The sequence below is a fragment of the Gymnoscopelus microlampas genome (genome assembly GCF_963454915.1).
Source record: "Gymnoscopelus microlampas genome assembly, chromosome: 1".
Taxonomy (NCBI): Eukaryota; Metazoa; Chordata; class Actinopteri; order Myctophiformes; family Myctophidae; genus Gymnoscopelus; species Gymnoscopelus microlampas.
Genome location: NC_139962.1, coordinates 3924406 through 3946280, shown reverse-complemented (window position 1 = coordinate 3946280; position 21875 = coordinate 3924406). Strand labels below are relative to the sequence as shown.

At 40.7% G+C, this 21875-nt stretch overlaps 2 protein-coding genes across 2 annotated transcripts; both read left to right on the top strand.

The window, feature by feature from the left end:
- Positions 1–5339: 5339 nt before the first annotated feature.
- Positions 5340–7220, top strand: LOC311049463 (E3 SUMO-protein ligase ZBED1-like; the record flags this gene model as incomplete). Its single annotated transcript, XM_084063038.1, has 2 exons — positions 5340–6310; positions 6584–7220. The coding sequence occupies 2 exons, from the start codon at positions 5340–5342 to the stop codon at positions 7218–7220; spliced, it is 1608 nt and encodes a 535-aa protein (XP_083919164.1).
- A 6440-nt stretch (positions 7221–13660) lies between these two features.
- LOC311049367 (uncharacterized protein) lies at positions 13661–21447 on the top strand (the record flags this gene model as incomplete). The annotated part of the gene is made up of 5 exons (XM_084062924.1): positions 13661–13780; positions 15396–15494; positions 16737–16838; positions 18218–18559; positions 21422–21447. The coding sequence occupies exons 2-5, from the start codon at positions 15428–15430 to the stop codon at positions 21445–21447; spliced, it is 537 nt and encodes a 178-aa protein (XP_083919050.1). The 5' UTR covers positions 13661–13780; positions 15396–15427.
- Positions 21448–21875: the final 428 nt, after the last annotated feature.

The window sequence follows — 21875 nt, the reverse complement described above, 5'->3', positions numbered from 1 at the left end:
CAACCCGTACATCTACATAAACGTTCATTTTTCAAATATAAAGTGCTGACCCCCATGGCCACGGATGTAACACGTTCAGCCGCTAAAGGTCTAAGTACCTGTATACTCCGTATTGTTCAATAAAAAGCTTTTTAATCCGATCGCCAGGCATTTCTCCGATGCTTTCAACTATGCGACACTACCGGCTGGAAGGAGTATTGCACTCTGATACATTACCCAAAAAATAATAATATATGGCCGCCAATCGGATTAAAATGCTTTTTATTGAACAATACGGAAGATACAGGTACTTATCGCGGTCCGGATCAACTTTTTACATCCGTGGCTCATGGGTAAGCACTTTATATTTGAAATCAGAACGTTTATGTACATGTGAGAGTTGTAAATGTAAAAACAAATCTAAAACCAGGAACAAGAGTGTCCATGACTGTCATGGTATGACAGTCATGTTTCAGGGCTAATATATAGTCCAATAAAGTGAAGATATTTCAGCCCTGCTGCTTTACCTACAAGTTCTGTTTTGTTCTGTTCTGTCCTAAATATTGACTGGAAAGGAGAGCTTATAAAGCCCAGATCGGACAACTCTAGGCTATAAAGTAAACAGCTGTTGCTGTTTTCTTGTATATTTATTTACTTTAAGATAGGATGACATGTATGACGACGATGTTCTTCTTCTTTCATTTACTAGCTGGAGGCAACCAGCGTTGTCATGGCGCATTATCGCCACCTACTGGAATGGAGTGTGGAACAGGAGCACAATATAATCATATAATGTAATGTAACATCATACAATATAATATAATATAATATAATATAATATAATATAATATAATATAATATAATATAATAACATAAGAAATAAAATAAATAGAATATCTTGAATAAATATGGTTCTCTTATAAACAAACAGTGGTGGAAAAAGTACTCAAATGTTTACTTAAGTAAACATATCAATACTGCATTATAGAAATACTTTGTTACAAGTAAAAGTCCAGAATTCAAAATGTACTTGAGTAAAAGTACAAATTATTGGCATCAAAATGTACTTAAAGTACCAAAAGCAAAAGTACAAAAATATTTGAAAATAGCAGATCTACAAGCTCACAACGCGTCGCATTGCGACGTGTTGTGAGCTTGTAGATCTGCTATTTTCAAATAGCCCAGGTATAAAATAGGGTTAAAGTGGTTAATGTATGTCTCATTATATAATAATTTATATCTGAAAAGTAACTAGTAAAGTTCTCAAATAATTGTAGTGGAGTAAAAAGTACAATATTTGCCCCTGAGATGTAGTGGAGTAGAAATAAAAGTATTGGAAATTGGAAATACTCAAGTAAAGTACAAATACCTCAAAATTGTACTTAAGTACAGTACTTAAGCAAATGTACTTAGTTACTTTCCACCACTGTATATACTATATATCGGTATGGGTTGAGCAATGACATACAAACATGTTTACAATCAATATAACTGGCTTAAACCATAGATATATATCTATGGCTTTGCTTAAACCCTATCATCTCTGCGCATGCGCTGTAACGCATTACCGGATATGCTTCTCTGCGCATGTGCCACACCCCACCGACGCTACCAGATATGACGTATGTGACGTCTCCCATCGTCACACCGTGGCTGGTGGATGTCCTCTGTTGTTCCACATGTTTGTTATGTTTATATAAATCACTTGTGAGAAATACTTTATGTTATTGGGTCATAAAAGGCGGTTTGGATGAAAAGGTGAGTGTGTTTGTGATGCATGAATTCCACAATAGCCATGGTTCACATGACGCTTGTATACAAGCGTCACTCATGGAACCGAGAGTTCCTGCTTTAGAGTGGTGTTCGATTTTTTTTTACTTTTACAACTCTCACATGTACATAAACTTTCACATTTCAAATATAAAGTGTTTACCCATGAGCCACGGATGTTACAAGTTGATCCGTTCCGCGATAAATACCCGTATCTCCCGTATTGTTCAATAAAAAGCATTTTAATCCGATCGCCGGCCATTTTCTCCAAATTTTCTCCGACGCTTTCAACCATGCGACACTAATGGTTGGGAGGTGTATTACACTCTGATGATCGGATTAAAATGCTTTTTATTGAACAATACGGGAGATACGGGTACTTATCACGGAACGGATCAACTTGTAACATCGTGGCTCAGGGGTTTACAGCACTTCTGAACGTTTATGTACATGTGAGAGTTGTAAATGTAAACAAATAGAACACCACTCTAAACCAGGAACTCTCGGTTCCATGACTGTCATGTTTCAGGGCTACATATTTTAGATGAACGGATCACTTCTTGTTTATTGATTTGTCTTTATTAACGCATCATTGAAGTTGGAACATAAATCCAATTACTTTAATAGCTGTTAGGTTGTTATAAGGTGATCATAAACACAAACAATAGCTCCAGACCATAGCAGCAGCATTAATACATGTATGGTTTTGTTAGCCTGGGACCAGACGAATATGCGAGTGCAAAAAAAATATTGCACTCTGATATAGTCGGCTACTTCAGGCTATGGTTATGTTGTTGTTGACGTCACTATTGTCACTGTAACCCTATAGTTCAGTGGTTCTCAACCTGTGGGTCGGGACCCCCAGGGGGGTCCCCACATGATTTTGGGGGTCCCATGCAGGTGACAGTGAACTGAGTGAAGTGACAATTTTAGGACTTTTAAGACCTTTTTAATACCTCGAAAATAATAATCAAAAGTAATCAACAAAGTACTATAAAAAACTGGTCAAACATTGGCCAAATTGTCAAATATTATAAGAAATAGGCAAATGTTTTGAAAATAGCCGAGCTACAAGCTCGTGAGGCGTTGTCAGCTTATAGATCTGCTATTTTCACAATAGCAGATCCTCAACTCCTACCCTTATCAGGGTGGGGGGTCCTCAGTTCAAATATGATTATCTTGGGGGGTCACGGCCTGTAAACCACCAGTAGTATCTTTACTCTGTCAGACAGAGTCTGTCTGTAATGTTAATGTGATTGTCAAGTGAAGTTAGAGCTCCATGTCTTCATGCACCTTGAATCCTTATACCAACTAAACATCTGTCATGCTGTATTGTGTCAGACCTAGAATGACCATCCAGGTAATGCATGGAATTGGAAATGATCTCCCTGTCTTGTTCATGGGCTGCAAATTGACAGTTTAGCTCCAAACTCACCTGTCTGCTGTTATTATAATTAACAAATTGAACTGGTGGGTTTTGTCCATATAAAAATATCATTTTAACACCATTTTTGGAAGAACATTCTTCCTCATATATTATCCCATTTTGGGCGGGGACCCGTTTTTGTAACTATACCTTTCAGGACGGGAACCCCTTTTAGGGTTCTTGTTGTTATGTACAGTATATAGCAACATACTGTACATTGTTTGTTATTTTGGAATAAATATTTGAAGTTTTTCAGAAAACTTAAAAAAGGTCAGGATTTAGAAGGCGTTTTTAGAATGGGCCTCAGGTCTAAATGGGTTAATAATACCCAATGATCACCGTTTTAGGGGAAGTAGAACCATGGAACCCTAAAGTCCTTATTCAATTCCTTCATTTCAGACAAGTGTGTGGAGTCCAGACTAAAGGTGAAGATGAACTCTCCAGACTCAGCCAGTGCCATTTCTATTAAACAGGAACCTGAAGACCATCCACACCTCAGTACGTTTAATGTTCTCTCTCTTTCTTAAATATTTTTCTGTTCTGTTGTAGAGCTGTCGCAATATGAACATTTTACTATGCAATAGTCATGACAAAATATATGATAATATCCTGATGATTAAAGATGATTAAACAAATTGGCCATGTTGCCTTGTGGTGCACACACCATAGGCACCGGAAGGGGGGTCAGAAGGGCCTAGCAATCGGCTTGTCGATCTCGCCAACCGCTGGTCTATTTATTAAAAAAAAAAAATCCCGACCAGCGCTGGTCTAGCACACCACTGTTCCCATCGTGTTGCACAATGGTTGTTGTGTATTGGCTGCATGCTCGCCTCTCACCGCAATGACCGTTTTGTTACTGGCTACATGTGCAGTTGCTCTCTCAACTCGATAAACTAGGAGCCAGACAAGCTAATACTCAACAAATCTCTGTTCTTTACGTATTCTGCCTGTGGGTGTGAAAGAAGCAGAAGCCCGTGGGGCTCGGGCTGCAAGAATCAAGTGCTGCTATGATAGACTGACTGACCAGTGATCAGATTACTGCAGTGCAAATCTACATAAACGTTCAGATTTCAAATATAAAGTGCTGACCCCCGAGCCACGGATGTAACAAGTTGAGGCGCAAAAGGTCTAAGTACCCGTATCTTCCGTATTGTTCAATAAAAAGCTTTTTAATCCGATCGTCGGCCATTGTCTCTGTGCAATAGTATTGCACTCTGATACATTACAAAAAAACAATATTGAAAATGGCCACCGAACAATACGGAAGATACAGGTACTTAGACCTTTTGTGGCTCAACTTGTTACATCCGTGGCTCGGGGGTCAGCACTTTAAATTTGAAATCTGAACGTTTATGTAGATGTGACAGTTATAAATGTAAAACAAATCGCAAACCAGGAACAAGTGGGCCCATGACTGTCATGGTATGACAGTCATGTTTCAGGGCTACAGCTAGGCTAGATTTCATATTTCATATGGAGTATAGCTCATATGAAAACTAATAGAATGCGCACATCACTTCATTGAGGTGCTGGGTTGGAAGATAATATGAAGAAAGAGAATAAACCTGCACACTCATCTGCTCCAATGTAATCTCTCAAGAACAGATTCTGCTCTGCGTTGGAATTAGGGATGTGATTTTCGATTTTCGACTCATGCTTATCTCGACTCAAAAAATAGAAATCGAAAAATCTAAAAAAAAAATAATAATAATAATAATATATATATATTTTTTTTTTATTATTATTTTTTTTAAACGTTACCGTTTTCCATAATAGCCAGTTCAAAATGTAAAAAATGATGAAATGAAATGTTTTCCAATTGGGAGGTCGGGTGTGTGTGTGTGTGTGTGTGTGTGTGTGTGTGTGTGTGTGTGTGTGTGTGGTGTGTGTGTGTGTGTGTGTGTGCTGCTTAGTGCATGTGTCGTGCACGCGGTTACCGGCTACTAGTTTGTTTACTTCCTGCTTGCGCACAGTGAAAGCCCACGTGAAAATGGCAGCTGCAAATAAGAGTAGGAGTGCGGTGTGGGATCACTTCATTAAGATTGACGAGAAAACAGTGAAGTGTAAATTGTGCAGCAAAAGATATGCTTATCACTCGTCTACAACTGTGATGACAAATCACATTGCATCGAAACACCCACAGCCTTCATCGAAGCAAAGCACCATGGAAGACTTCACAGTAAAACCTCGGCACTGTGATGACCTGCGGGCTGCTAAGATCACCGAGTTGACTGTCAAGATGGTAGCGGAGGATATCATGCCAATTTGCGTTGTCGAGGGGAAAGGCTTCCTTGAGCTTATGGTATTTCTCGAACCAGAGTACACCGTACCATGTCGCCAAACAATAACAAAGCGACTGGAGGGACGTTATAAAGAGATGGCCGCCTCACTCCGTAAGATTCTGTCAAAAGCTCAAAAAGTGGCTCTTACCACTGACGCTTGGACAGGGTTGACGACAGAGTCCTACGTGACAATAACCGCTCACTATTTTGAAGGCTGGACTGTGAAGAGTGCCATCTTGCAGACACGAGCCATGCCTGAGCGACATACTGCAGAAAATATGGCCAACGTTCTGCAGGCCGCAGCTGAGAGTTGGGGCATAGCGGACAAAGTGGATGTCTGCGTCCACGACAACGCAACGAATATTGTGTTGGCAAACTCTCGGTACACGGAGTGGGAGTCGCATCGATGCTTTGCACACACGCTTCAGCTCGCCATCAATGACGGCTTCAAAGAGAGAGCAATCACAAGTGCTGTTGGGGCTGCAGCGCGTCTTGTCTCACACTTTCATCATAGCACCGTGGCGACGCAGGCGCTGAAGGTGAAGCAGCGAGACCAAGCTCTCAAGGGTGACCATCGTCTCATCCAACACGTGAAGACTAGATGGAATTCCATATATGACATGTTCGAGCGCTTACTGGAGCAGCGATGGGCCGTAGCTGCAGTACTGTCGGACCGTGATGTCACTAAACTCTCAGATGCTCGTACCCTGGATCTCGTTGATACAAACTGGCACATCATGGAGGAGATGTTGCCTGTTCTACGTTCCTTGAAGACTGCCACAACAGCAGTGTGCGGAGAAAAAGAAGTGTCGATCTCAATGGTGTATCCTATGACAGCCACTCTACTCTCCAGGTAAAACAAAAAAGAAGTCAAACTAAAGGCAGCTTATCATTAGAATTGACCCCCCCCCCCCAAACTGTTTAGTGCCTTTCTTTCTTAATTTACTACTTACTTACTACTCGTGTATGATGTTTTTTTTTTGCATATGATTGTATATTATTGTCTTAAATGTGTCGATGAATTGAAATAACTAAAACTATGCATTATTTTGTATATATCTGTGCCACGCCACCGTGCTTTTTTTTTTCAAACTGTTAATAAAGTATTCACTATTCAATCAACCAGGTATCTTAAACCCGCAGATGAGGAATCTGCGAAAGTGTCGGGATTCAAGAGAAAAGTGTCAGAGTCCCTCAACTCTCGCATGGAGCTGGACCAGCTCGGGGTTGTAGAGAAAGCGGCCATGATCGCATCGTTTTTGGATCCACGACACAAGCATCTCAGGTTCACTACCGACGCGATCAGAGAAGCTGTCCACGAAAAGGTTACTACTCTGCTGTCAAATCTCCCGGCCTTGGATGCTAATGTGACTGAGGAGGACGAGGACACGCCTGGGGTCGCTCAGCCAGCTGCGCAGCCCGAAAAAAGAGCGAAACATGCGGATGCAATGATTGACTTCTTCGGGGATGAATATTTCGCCGAGGAGGCGCCTTTATCTATTGAGTTGGAAATGGAGCGTTACCTGGGGGAAGACGCCATCTCTCCCTCACAAGACCCAGGTGTGTGGTGGGAACTACACGAGAACAGGTACAAGAAACTGTCACGCTTGGCTAAACATTACTTGTGCATTCCCGCGACCTCCGTGCCAGCAGAGAGGGTTTTCTCTGCTGCGGGATTGATATTAAATAGGCTTCGTACTCTGCTGACCCCTGATCACGTGGACATGCTTTTGTTTTTGAACAAGAACAAGTCGTTGGTTTAAGTCTAGAATGGTAGGATGTACTAGGATCAAGGTCAAGGATGTTATTTTGACACTATAAGCTGCTATTTGTTTTCATTTGTTAAAAATGTCCAGGACACAGTGTAGGCCTGTTTAACTGTGTAACTGTTTTGCAACACGGCTTGCTGACTGAATCGAGTTAATTTAATTTTGTGCAGTGTTACTGTTTTATTATTTAATTATGTTATAATTATTTTTTGAAGGCTATTTGTTTTGTTAAAATGTCCCGATATAGGGCGAATGTCCACGTTGTTGTTTTGGCCTCGCAACGCGGCTTGGGAACGATAATTGCAAGTGTTACTTGGTTTATTGCACAGACTTTGCACTGTTAGCTAAGCCTTAAGTTCTGGCTGATGTTTTGCTGATACTAATAATTTATTTAGTATTTTCGCCTATTTTAGGCGTATTTTGGACGCCACGTGTCCATTTATTTTGGAACAGCTGCAATTGTTTTTGTACTTACAGTTACATTACTTTGTAATCCATGTTTATTTTATATATCCAGGCCATATATTGTTTTACAATGTGTGTGTTACTGACAGTTATTATTTGGTATCGGGAAGGAGAGCTGAGTCTGATATATATTATAATTGGTCAAATGTCGGCCTTGTTTGTTAGGCTGCTGTATATAGCCTACGGATTAAAAAAGTGTTCCGTGTTTAATAAACACTCGTTTACAAAATAAAGTCTAATTTTTATCATCATGATGGGTGCAGCTGCAGCTTGTGCGCAGTTTTGGTGCTTATTCTGCTTAAGGAGCAATATGCGCGCTCCTCAACTGCTGCGCAGCATGAAAAAAAAGGGGAGAAAAAAAAAAAGAGAAAAGTCGATCGACACGTCGATTTTTGGCCCCGACACGTCGACTCGCAAAATATGAGTCGTTTAACATCCCTAGTTGGAATCTGTCGTTAAGGTTCGTCAGAACGTGTACACACTGGCCTACAAGTGGGCGTGCCTTCAGATCAGGAAGCAGGCCGCACTTTACCCAATCAAATGTAGTGGGTGTGATTTACGTGTCCGCCGATCCTTCCCCACTCGAAACAAACCGAAACTAATTTAACAATAGCGTCCGCGGAGCAGACAAAACCACGGAAAGATATTCACATTTTATCTTGCTCTTTCATCATAGAAACAAGTGGGTTTATAACCAAAACGACCCATGTTCTCTGGGAGAAGTGGTGTTAGTGTTCCGTGCAGAAAATTGTTAGTGGGAATGAAAACATAGTCGCACCGTCCGGAAGTGAAAGGCTGAAGGCAGAACAAAACCCCGGTTTCCTTGCGCACGGGTGCTCCGTCGTCTTTGTCCCAGAGCCAACTGAGAGGGCGCTGTTTTTCCTTCTCAATTGGCTCTGGGTTCCCAGATTGGCTCCAATGTAAATTTATTGACAACGTTTCGAGCCAAGGCTCTTCTTCATTGGGTTAAACTGGAGAAGTGTGTACCTCACCTACTTAAATAGACACCCACAGGTCATGTTATCTATCAGTGGGTGGGACAACACCACAGGGTAATCAGATAGAGAAAAACATCTAATAGATACAGTGTTCAACATTTACATATCCACAGAACTACACAGAGGATGTTGTTGTCATCAACAACAACATGGACAAAGGAAGAATAGAGTTACATTTTAGAAATCCATTGTTCAATATCATGTTATTGTTCTGCTCCTAGACATCCTGCACCTTGTTGTGTGTAAAGAGGAGGATTCTTCTGAACAGGAGAGGAGCCCCAGTCTGCTCCACGAGAAACCAGAGCCTTCACACATTAAAGAGGAACAGGAGGAGCTACTTCAAAGACCAGAGGAGCCTGATGGATCAATGTTGACATTACTAGCAGTGAAAAGTGAAATTGATGAAGACATCTCTTCACACTGCTCTGAAGTTGAAGTTGAGCTTGAATCTGACACTGAAGTCACTGAAGACAGTGATGATTGGAGTGAGACAAGTGGAGGTGTCCACACTGGAGAAAAAACATTCCAGTGTGAAGATTGTAACAAGAGTTTCAGTGGGTCAGGTTACCTGAAGATACACCAGCGTGTCCACACTGGAGAAAAAACATTCCAGTCTAAACTGTGTAACAAGAGTTTCAGTCAGTCAGGTCAGCTGAAGACACACAAGCGTGTCCACACTGAAGAAAAAACATTCCAGTGTGAACATTGTGACAAGGGTTTCAGTGGGTCATATGACCTGAAGATACACCAGCGTGTCCACACTGGAGAAAAACCATTCCAGTGTAAACTGTGTAACAAGAGTTTCAGTCAGTCAGGTTACCTGAAGATACACCAGCGTGTCCACACTGGAGAAAAACCATTCCAGTGTAAACTGTGTAACAAGAGTTTCAGTCAGTCAGGTCAGCTGAAGACACACCAGCGTGTCCACACTGGAGAAAAAACATTCCAGTGTGAACATTGTGACAAGAGTTTCAGTGGGTCATATGACCTGAAGAAACACCAGCGTGTCCACACTGGAGAAAAACCATTCCAGTGTAAACTGTGTAACAAGAGTTTCAGAGAGTCAAGTAACCTGAAGAAACACCAGCGTATCCACACTGGAGAAAAAACATTCCAGTGTAAACTGTGTAACAAGAGTTTCAGTGAGTCAAGTAACCTGAAGACACACCAGCGTGTCCACACTGGAGAAAAAACATTCCAGTGTGAACATTGTGACAAGAGTTTTGGTGGGTCATATGACCTGAAGAGACACCAGCGTGTCCACACTGGAAAAAAAACATTCCAGTGTGAACATTGTGACAAGAGTTTCAGTGGGTCAGGTAGTCTGAAGACACACCAGTGTACAGGGGCGTGCTTAATGATCAGGAGGCCCTAGGCAAAAATTTAGATTAGATTGTGCTGATTCAAAGAGAGAGAGAGAGAGTGTGTGTGTGAATTTAGATTAGATTGTGCTGATTCAAATGTAAATGCAGCGCTCAAGAGTTGTCTCCTCTGGTTTGAGGGAGGCCCTAGTGTTGAGATCTCATGGGGTCCTCTGCCTGTGTGGTGACCCAGGTGGCCGAAAAAACGTTTGAGAACCCCTGCTTTAGAGACATTCTCCAGCTCTTTTGTTTTCTTCTTTTAAATCCTCATATTCATTTGTTTTAAGGGGATATGTTGCTTTAAAAAAAAACGTTAACATTATAACTTCAAACTCCATTTTGAATCAACTGACTCTGAGGAAGGTCGAAAGACCGAAACGTCAGTCTATACTTCCACCTAAATAAATAAAAGGCTTAACAAGTCTGTGTTCCTCCAGCGTTGATTTCTTCTCCATTTTTAATAAAACATTTTTGTTGTATTTAATTCTTTTCATTTTCCAAAGAACACATTACTTCAAAAAAATCTTAATAAAAAGATTAGACCCGCACACAACTGCTCACTTTGTTCAGAGTTATTTAATAAAAGAGCAACGTTTCGGTCCCTTCGGACCTTTCTCAAGCTAGGGTATAGACAGGTTGACAAACATTTTATACTTTCTGAGGCTATGACAGCCAATCAAAAGAGGTCAATGTGATCATTCATTCAGACATCTGCGTCTTAAAGTAGTCATGTGACTTTTGTTAAAGTGCACAGTGCCTTAGAAAATCCTATACATGCATTATTGAAAATAACTCATGACAATAATACACAGGAAAAAAGTCATACCAAAATAAAAAGAGGGAAATCAACAATAGTAATCATATCATAAGGGCCTACTCGAAATAAGAGTGGAAAATAATAATAATAATAAAACAACTACACAGAAACAGGCAAAGAAGTTACAACATTACATTCAATAAGAATTCATCATTAAGCCCTTTCGGGTGAAGTGTTTGAAGTGTGAATATCCAGTATGCTTCCCTCTGTTTAAGTAGATGATCATGGTCACCACCTCTCCTTGGTAGGGGGACTTGTTCTATGCCAATGAAACGGAGAGTAGAGATGTCATGTATACAATCATTGAAATGGACAGAAACAGGATAATCTCTGTCATTCCTACGTATGGAACTTTTATGTTCACTCATTCTCTGTTTTAACTGTCTTTTAGTTTTACCAACATATGCCAGACCACACGGGCATCTGATTAAATATACCACATGGGTTGACACACAAGTGATAATGCTGTTGATTTTGAACTTCTTGCCTGTATGAGGATGATTAAAAAATGTGGTCTTGTGCGTATTGCCACACTGGGCACAATTGCCACAGGGATAGTTCCCCATAGGAAGAGGACACAAACGTGTTTGTCTTAAGACAACCTTAGGAGACTGGTAGTCTGAATGTACGAGCCGGTCTCTCAGGTTTTTTCCCCTCCAAAGAACATATTAAGAATAAATGAAAAACAGTCTCCTCACGTATTAGAAGGACAATATCAGTCACCAGAACCAAGGACGGGTGTTTCTGATGAATCTAACATGGTTAAAATAGAGTTTGAAGTTATAATGGGTTTTTATAGGAAGGGGGCGTGTCTGATAAAATGAATATCAAATATCTAAATACTGAATCAAGCAACTTAAAAACTGTCCGGGGTGTTCCCAAAAGCCTGAGTAAGACGATAAAATGACCCAACGTTTTTTTTAACGTGAAATATCCCTTCAAATGTTAACGGTAACAATTATATATTAGGCTGTCCGGCAGAAACCAGTAAACTCCATTTTGACGCTTTTGCATGTTTTTCCATAAATCAGGGCCATTGAACACCCTTTACGTCTGTGTGTTGGTAAAAAAACAGGACCAGGTCATGGCTGCCAACTAAAAATGTTTTTAAAAAAAGAGATCAAGCAAGACTATAACCAGGGGTCATCAACATGTCCGTACACAGACAAATGTGTCCGTGGCAAAGACTTGGTCTTGTCCGTGGCAATTTGTTTGATTTACACACCATTATAATGTTCTTATTTAGTTTTCTTCAGAATATGTATGACTCTGATTTACTATGACACTATGTATGGAACATTAGGAGTCCTACTAATACTAGTGGTTCACAAATGTTTTATTTGCAAGGACCATCGTAACTCCGAGAGTGTACAAATGGAACCAAATGGACCCGTAAGGGTCCATTTGGTTCCATTTGTACACGCTCAGAGTTACAGACCTGTTATATGGTCATTCAGGGCTATAGCTCTTTATGTGTTTCTGGTAATATTATTGTCAACTCATTTTGTATGTCTGTGGCAAAAATTGAATTTTGACCAAAATGTCCACCACAAGAAAGCATGGTGATGACCCCTGCTATAACTGAAGAGAGATACCTCCTCCACCAACCAACCCCAGACCCCATCCATCCTGAAAACTTGACCTCATAGCTTTTTAGATGTTGAGATGCTGAATTTCAATTAATAAACATGTCAAAACCTCTTTAAAAGTAGTAGTTTTTGTTGTGGTTGTGTATTAATAACATGTCCAAAATAGGACTGCTGGACACGACCATCCACAGGTTGAACTTCAATGTTAATGTTAATGCCATTTTAATACATTGTCAATGTGCTCCTGTGTGCTAGCCCACAGCTTGATAAACCTGGTTTAATGACTGGTTTGAAATTGAAATGAGTTAACATAGCGTCACAATCATTTTAACCACTTAGCTTTGGCTATTCAAAAATAGCAGATATACAAGCTCATTGCACGGCACCGAGTGCAGCGCTATGAGCTTGTAGATCTGCTACTTTTGAAAAATCTTGAACATTTGTGCATATCTTTGAATATTTATATTTGTAAGCAAACATTTTTAACTCAAATCATTGCTTCTGGGGGGTCCCTGGCACAAAACATTTTCAGATGGGGGTCCACGGCCAAATGTATATCAATTTAGGGCTCCTTGGTATGAAAAAGGTTGAAACCCACTTTTGTTCAGTAACAGGTGTCTCTCCAGCTCTCTATTAAACAGAAGATACATGTTCAGGTTGGGATACTAATTGTATGTAATGCTAACTAAATGCCTCAACTCCTACAATGCCAAGTGCTTAAGTTGTCAGGGTGAGGGGTCAAATGTCATTATCTTGGGGGGTCACGTCTGAAAAGTTTGGGAATCTGTAGTGCCACATTTTCTCATTCTTCTCCTGCCCAGTAGGCGGCGCGCCTGCTCATTGGAGTCAGACGCAACTTCCTTGAAATGCCAGACAAGAAGAAGAACAACAAAGCAGGGTTGCCATGTCTGCTTATTATAAGTAAAGTTTCTTGTAAATATTGAAAGTTGCGGTGAGTTACGTTTTTTGTGCCAGGGACCCCCGCACCAGATTTGTGCTGTTAAAATGTTTCAAAGATAACAGCAGATCTAGCAGATCTACAAGTTCACAGTCACAACGTGTTTTGAGCTTGGCTCTTTTCAAATTGTTTTCCTAGACCTGGTTGCTTATTTCTCTCACAAAACCTGGCAACACTGCTCTAGTGCCACAATGCAGTAGTGTAAACAGCATGGTGTGTTGACTGACTGTTGTTGACACTTTAAAATACCATAGATTTATATCAAAGTAAAATGCAAAGAAAAGTCAAACGTGTCGTTTCTAAACAGTGTCGTCGTTAAGCAGCAGGAGGACGTTTGTTAGCAGCTCAACCACTGAAACACAGCAGGTATAAAGATCAACTCATTCAGGTTGTTTTGCATCTATGTTAGCCATGGTTCACATCATGTGAACCGAGAGTTCCTGCTTTAGAGTGGTGTTTCATTTGTTTTACATTTACAACTCTCACATGTACATAAACGTTCACATTTCAAATATAAAGTGTTTACCCATGAGCCACGGATGTTACAAGTTGATCCGTTCTGCGATAAGTACCCGTATCTCCCGTATTGTTCAATAAAAAGCATTTTAATCTGATCGCCGGCCATTTTCTCCACATTTTCTCCGACGCTTTCAACCATGCGACACTAATGGTTGGGAGGTGTATTGCACTCTCATGATCGGATTAAAATGCTTTTTATTGAACAATACGGGAGATACGGGTACTTATCGCGGAACGGATCAACTTGTAACATCGTGGCTCAGGGGTATAAAGCACTTCTGAACGTTTATGTACATGTGAGAATTGTAAATGTAAACAAATAGAACACCACTCTAAACCAGGAACTCTCGGTTCCATGACTGTATGTTTCAGGGCTACATCTATGTATCATTTTAGATGAACGGACGTCTTGTTTAATCTATTTGTCTTTATTAACGCATCATTTAAGTTGGAACATAAATCCAATGACTTATGGTTTTGTTGTTGTTGACGTCACTATTGTCACTGTAACCCTATAGTTCAGTGGTTCTCAACCTGTGGGTCGGGACCCCCAGCTGGGTCCCCACATGATTTTGGGGGGGTCCCCAGGTGACGGTGAAGTGACAATTTTAGGACTTTTAAGACCTTTTTAACACCTCGAAAATAATTTACTGCATCAAAAGTAATCAACAAAGTACTATAAAAAACTGGTCAAACATTGGCCAAATTGTCAAATAATATAAAAAATAGGCAAACGTTTTCAGCTTATAGATCTGCTATTTTCACAATAGCAGATCCGCAACTCCTACCCTTATCAGGGTGGGGGGTCCTCAGTTCAAATATGATTATCTTGGGGGGGTCACGGCATGTAAACCACCAGTAGTATCTTTACTCTGTCAGACAGAGTCTGTCTGTAATGTTAATGTGATTGTCAAGTGAAGTTAGAGCTCCATGTCTTCATGCACCTTGAATCCTTATACCAACTAAACATCTGTCATGCTGTATTGTGTCAGACCTAGAATGACCATCCAGGTAATGCATGGCATTGGAAATGATCTCCCTGTCTTGTTCATGGGCTGCAAATTGACAGTTTTAGCTCCAAACTCACCTGTCTGCTGTTATTATAATTGACAAAGGATTTCTCCTTATTTTTCAAATTATAAAGTGTGTACATTTTATTGTTACATCACAATTTTACGAAAACGGCAAACACGCAGTGGGAATATTAATTCAGCTCTAAATGCTGAAAAAAAAGAAATCGGTTGAATTTGCATCATGTCTATAATATGCATACAAGCAGTAGATGGTTTGACATAGGGCCATAGGCCTATATCTTTTGAACTGGTGGGTTTTGTCCACATAAAAATATTATTTTAACACAATTTTTGGAAGAACATTCTTCCTCATATATTAATAATACCCAATGATCACCGTTTTAGTGGAAATAGAACCATGGAACCCTAAAGTCCTTCCTTCATTTCAGACAAGTGTGTGGAGTCCAGACTAAAGGTGAAGATGAACTCTCCAGACTCAGCCAGTGCCATTTCTATTAAACAGGAACCTGAAGACCATCCACACCTCAGTACGTTTAATGTTCTCTCTCTTTCTTAAATATTTTTCTGTTCTGTTCTTTTTCTGTCGCAATATGAACATTTTACTATGCAATAGTCATGACAAAATATATGATAATATCCCGATGATTAAAGATGATTAAACAAATTGGCCATGTTGCCTTGTGGTGCACACACCATAGGCAACGGAAGGGCGGTCAGAAGGGCCAAGTAATCGGCTTGTCGATCTCGGTCTCTGGTCTATTTTTTTCTTTTTTTAAATCCCCAAGCAGCGCTGGTCTAGCACCCCACTGTTCCCATCGTGTTGCACAATGGTTGTTGTGTAATGGCTGCATGCTTGCCTCTCGCCGCAATGACCGTTCTGTTACTGGCTACGTGTACAGTTGCTCTCTCAACTCGATAAACTAGGAGCCAGACAACCTAATACTCAACAAATCGCTGTTCTTTACGTATTCTGCCTGTGGGTGTGAAAGAAGCAGATGCCCGTGGGGCTCGGGCTGCAAGAATCAAGTGCTGCTATGATAGACTGACTGACCAGTGATTACTGCAGCGCAAATCTACATAAACGTTCAGATATCAAATATAAAGTGCTGACCCCCATGCCACGGATGTTACAAGTTGAGGCGCAAAAGCTCTAAGTACCTATATATGCCGTATTGTTCAATAAAAAGCTTTGTAATCCGATCGCCGGCCATTGTCTCCGAATTATCTTTGATGCTTTCAACTATGAAACACTACTGGTTGGGAGGTGTATTGCACTCTGATACATTACCAAAAAAAAAAAAAAAGGGGCCGCCGATCGGATTAAAATGCTTTTTATTGAACAATACGGAAGGTACAGATACAGGTACTTAGACCTTTTGCGCCTCAACTTGTTACATCCGTGGCTCGGGGGTCAGCACTTTTTATATATATATCTTTTTCTTTTTTTTCTTTTTTTACTATTTTTTCAAAAACACATGATTGGCACGTTGCACCATAGTGGGAAAACACGTGAAACACGTGCATGGCACTCAATGAGTTAAGACCATTATTTGCATCGTAGGAAACCATCTTTTGACACATTCTTCCTTGTGTAATCCTAAATTACGTAGGATTTCTTCCCTAATATATGAATCCTATAATCTTTGCTCCCAAGATTCATATGTTGGAGAGTTGGGCTTTGCCATTTTGCCTTCTGCAAATATTATTGTTATTTTGAGAACATTAAGGTCTTCAGTTAACAAAGTTATTTTTCAATTGCTTCATTTCAGACCAGTATGTGGAGTCCAGACTGCAGGTGAAGATGAACTCTCCAGACTCAGCCAGGGACATTTCTATTAAACAGGAGGAGCCTGAAGACCACCCACACCTCAGTAAGTTTCATATGCTCTCTCTTTTTTTCATATTTTCTTTCTTGTTGTAGAGCTGTTAGAATAATAACACTGATCGCTAGCATCCCTATTTATTTTATTTTTTTTGGGGGGGGGGCATTTGCTGAAATTAACTGATCTACAAGATCTCTGGCTTGTAGATCAGCTATTTTAGGTAAAGAGATTTGGTGTAGAGGGTACATAGCAAATTGTCTGGGAATTAAGTGGGTTATTGATCTGAGTCTAATGATCATTACATCCCGATAAAGAAGAAGAAAAAACAGTTATGTACAGTATATGGACAATCAAAATCAGTTGGAAATATAACTTTTTGATGTGGTGTCATAATTAAACTTAATGTTGACATGGCACACTGACTATCAAGAACATTAAAACATGGCACTCATGTCAAAAAGGTTGCCGTCCCCTGGGCTATAGACCAATTATTTGACCAATTACAACAGGTTGGGACCTGTTGTTTCGCGGTGCGCTGGTTTCAGCACACCCCAACCCCCTCTTGTTTGTTGGCTAGTGAGGCGCGTCCTAGCGAGACCTGACAGAATGGGTTTCATTGCGCGCATACTGGTAGCACGCATACTGGTTCTTATCAGTGTGACGTCGTCTGTTAAGGGGTCTATACATTCAACCGCAACTTTAAGTGGCAAGTTTCAAGTAGGCAAGTATAGAGAAAACATTGGTATAGCGTGAAGTTGAGCGGAGATGGCCAACAGTGTAGTGTGGAGTTGGAACGCTGGCATTGGTCTGCAGGGTAGCTTGGGTTTGAGCGATGGCAGCCAGCAGAGTAACGTAGAGTTGAACGGTGATGTGGGCCTCAGGAGTAGAGCGGGAAGGACTGGCGGTTGGTGCCGACTCCTGTGGGGAAGGTGGTGCTGGTCTGTTGGCTACAACAATGCTCCCTGGTCAGCTGGAAGGCAAGCCTACGAAACCGATGACATCAAAGGGCCACAATGAATTATTACACAATAGGGGTAAGCACCCTTACGTACCAGTGCTCATTGGCACCAGCAGGGTGATCATTGGCACACTGACATAAGTGTGAGAGAGAGTTTTTTCCTTTTAAAATCAAATATTCAGAAAAGGTTTAGTCAGTTAAATTAAGTCTCCTCAAATCTATATACAAATTACATCCTGCACATCATTCTACATTCATTCAAACTGATAACTCTGACTGGGGAGGCAGTCTGGGAGATAGGTGGGTCATTGAGTTACTTAAACTTAAGGCACACTGACTATCAAGAAGATAAAAACATGGCACTTCATGTCGAAAAGGTTGCCGACCCCTGTTCTACATGGACAAAGGAAAAATAGTGTTACATTTTAGAAATCCATTGTTCAATATCATATTATTGTTCTGCTCCTAGACATCCTGCACCTTGTTGTGTGTAAAGAGGAGGATTCTTCTGAACAGGAGAGGAGCCCCAGTCTGCTCCACGAGAAACCAGAGCCTTCACACATTAAAGAGGAACAGGAGGAGCTACTTCAAAGACCAGAGGAGCCTGATGGATCAATGTTGACATTACTAGCAGTGAAAAGTGAAATTGATGAAGACATCTCTTCACACTGCTCTGAAGTTGAAGTTGAGCTTGAATCTGACACTGAAGTCACTGAAGACAGTGATGATTGGGGTGAGACAAGTGGAGCTGTCCACACTGGAGAAAAAACATTCCAGTGTAAACTCTGTAACAAGAGTTTCAGTGAGTCAGGTCAGCTGAAAAGACACCAGCGTGTCCACACTGGAGAAAAAACATTCCAGTGTAAACTGTGTAATAAGAGTTTCAGTGAGTCATATAAACTGAAGAGACATCAGCGTGTCCACACTGGAGAAAAAACATTCCAGTGCAAACTGTGTAACAAGAGTTTCAGTGAGTCATATAAATTGAAGACACACCAGCGTGTTCACACTGGAGAAAAACCTTTCCAGTGTAAACTGTGTAAAAAGAGTTTCAGTCAGTCAGGTGAACTGAAGACACACCAGCGTGTCCACACTGGAGAAAAACCATTCCAGTGTAAACTGTGTAACAAGAGTTTCAGAGAGTCAGGTAGTCTGAACAAACACCAGCGTGTCCACACTGGAGAAAAACCTTTCCAGTGTAAACAATGTGACAAGAGTTTCAAAGAGTCACGTAACCTGAAGAGACACCGGCGTGTCCACACTGGAGAAAAAACATTCCAGTGTAAACTGTGTAACAAGAGTTTCAGTCAGTCAGGTCAGCTTAGGACACACCAGCGTGTCCACACTGGTGAACAACCATTCCAGTGTGAACATTGTGACAAGAGTTTCAGTGAGTCATATGACCTGAAGAGACACCAGCGTGTCCACACTGGAGAGTTCCAGTGTAAACTGTGTAACAAGAGTTTCAGAGATTCAGGTAACCTGAAGACACACCAGCGTGTCCACACTGGAGAAAAAACATTCCAGTGTGAACTGTGTAACAAGAGTTTCAGTGAGTCAGGTAGTCTGAACAGACACCAGCGTGTCCACACTGGAGAAAACCCTTTCCAGTGTAAACATTGTGACAAGAGTTTCAGTCAGTCAGGTCACCTGAAGTCACACAATCGTACCCACACTGGAGAAAAACCTTTCAAGTGTAAACATTGTGACAAGAGTTTCAGTGGGGCATGTAACCTGAAGACACACCAGCGTATCAACACTGGAGAAAAACCATTCCAGTGTAAACTTTGTAACAAGAGTTTCACTCAGTCAGGTAACCTGAAGACACACCAGCGTGTCCACACTGGAGAAAAAACATTCCAGTGTGAACAATGTGACAAGATTTTCACTCAGTCATGTGACCTGAAGACACACCAGCGTACAGGGGCGTGCTTAAGGAGGCCCTAGGCAAACCCCAGTATGAGGCCCCTAGGTCGGGACCCATATGTGGGTTGCGGACCAATTGTTCAGGGTCTCGAGTAAATAACCTGTTATTTTTTGTTTCCTACATGTAGTTTTTAAATATTTCAAAAGACGTTTTACAAAAAAAAATTAAATGAAATATATACATTATTTAAAGGAGTGAAAATAGCAGATCGAGCTATAACGTTTTTTTCCTAAATATACACATGTGTGTGTGTGTGTGTGTGTGTGTGTGTGTGTGTGTGTGTGTGTGTGTGTGTTTTTGTGTGTGTGTGTGTGTGTGTGTGTGTGTGTGTGTGTGTGTGTGTGTGTGTGTGTGTGTGTGTGTGTGTGTGTGTGTGTGTGTCCACAGACAGACAGACTGTCTGATAACTATTCCAATCTCACTACATTACAAGTTATATTCATAATGAATTGTTATGAAATTAAATAATATCACTCTTTCTTTCTCTCCAATGGTGGCATTCGGTTATAAAGCATTGTTTTTCAGTCTGTTATCTCAGTCACTGCTATAACTACAGTATAGCACTTAAAAAATGTTATTATGAAGAAGAATAGCTAGTTTCATTATTGACATCAAAAGAGAGAGAGAGAGATCCAGAGAGAGAAGTTACAATGGGTTTGTATAGGAAGGGGGCGTGTCTGATAAAATGACTATCAAATATCTAAATACTGAATCAAGCAACTTAAAAACTGTCCGGGGTGCTCCCAAAAGCCTGAGTAAGACGATAAAATGACCCAACGTTTTTTTTTACGTGAAATATCCCTTCAAGTGTTAACGGTAACAATTATATATTATGCTGTCCGGCAGAAACCAGTTTACGCCATTTTGACGCTTTTGCATGTTTTTCCATAAATCAGGGCCATTGAACACCCTTTACGTCTGTGTGTTGGTAAAAAAACAGGACCAGGTCATGGCTGCCAACTAAAAATGTTTTTAAAAAAAGAGATCAAGCAAGACTATAACCAGGGGTCATCAACATGTCCGTACACAGACAAATGTGTCAAAGACTTGGTCTTGTCCGTGGCAATTTTTTATTTATTTACACACCATTATAATGTTCTTATTTAGTTTTCTTCAGAATATGTATGACTCTGATTTACTGTGACACTATGTATGGAACATTAGGAGTCCTACTAGTACTAGTGGTTCACAAATGTTTTATTTGCAAAGACCATCGTAACTCTGAGAGTGTACAAATGGAACCAAATGGACCCGTAAGGGTCCATTTGGTTCCATTTGTCCAGAGTTACAAATGGAACCAAAGAGTTACAGACCTGTAACTCCATTTGTCCAGAGTTACAGACCTGTTATAAGGTCATTCAGGGCTAGCTCTTTATGTGTTTCTGGTAATATTATTGTCAACTCATTTTTTATGTCCGTGGCAAAAATGGAAATTTGACCAAAATGTCCACCACAAGAAAGCATGGTGATGAGCCCTGCTATAACTGAAGAGAGATACCTCCTCCACCAACCAACCCCAGACCCCATCCATCCTGAAAACTTGACCTGTAGCTTTTTAGATGTTGAGATGCTGAATTTCAATTAATAAACATGTCAAAACCTCTTTAAAAGTAGTTGTTTTTGTTGTGGTTGTGTATTAATAACATGTCCAAAATAGGACTGCTGGACACGACCATCCACAGGTTGAACTTGAATGTTAATGTTAATGCCATTTTAATACATTCTCAATGTGCTCCTGTGTGCTAGCCCACAGCTTGATAAACCTGGTTTAATGACTGGTTCTCACTGATAACGACCCCCCCCCCCCCCTCCAGGGACCTTGGGGGGTAGCCTACCAGGGGGGGGCCCCCCGGCAAAATTAGTTAACATAGCGTCACAATCATTTTAACCACTTAGCTTTGGCTTTTCAAAAATAGCAGATCTACAAGCTCATAGCGTGGCACCGAGTGCCTCACTATGAGCTTGTAGATCTGCTATTTCTGAAAGATCTTGAAAAGTTGAGCATATCTTTGAATATTTATATTTTTAAAGCAAACATATTTAACTCAAATCATTGCTTCTGGGGGTCCCTGACACAAAACATTTTCAGATGGGGGTCCGCGGCCAAATGTATATCAATTTAGGGGTCCTTGGCTTGGCATGAAAAAGGTTGAAACCCACTTTTGTTCAGTAACAGGTGTCTCTCCAGCTCTCTATTAAA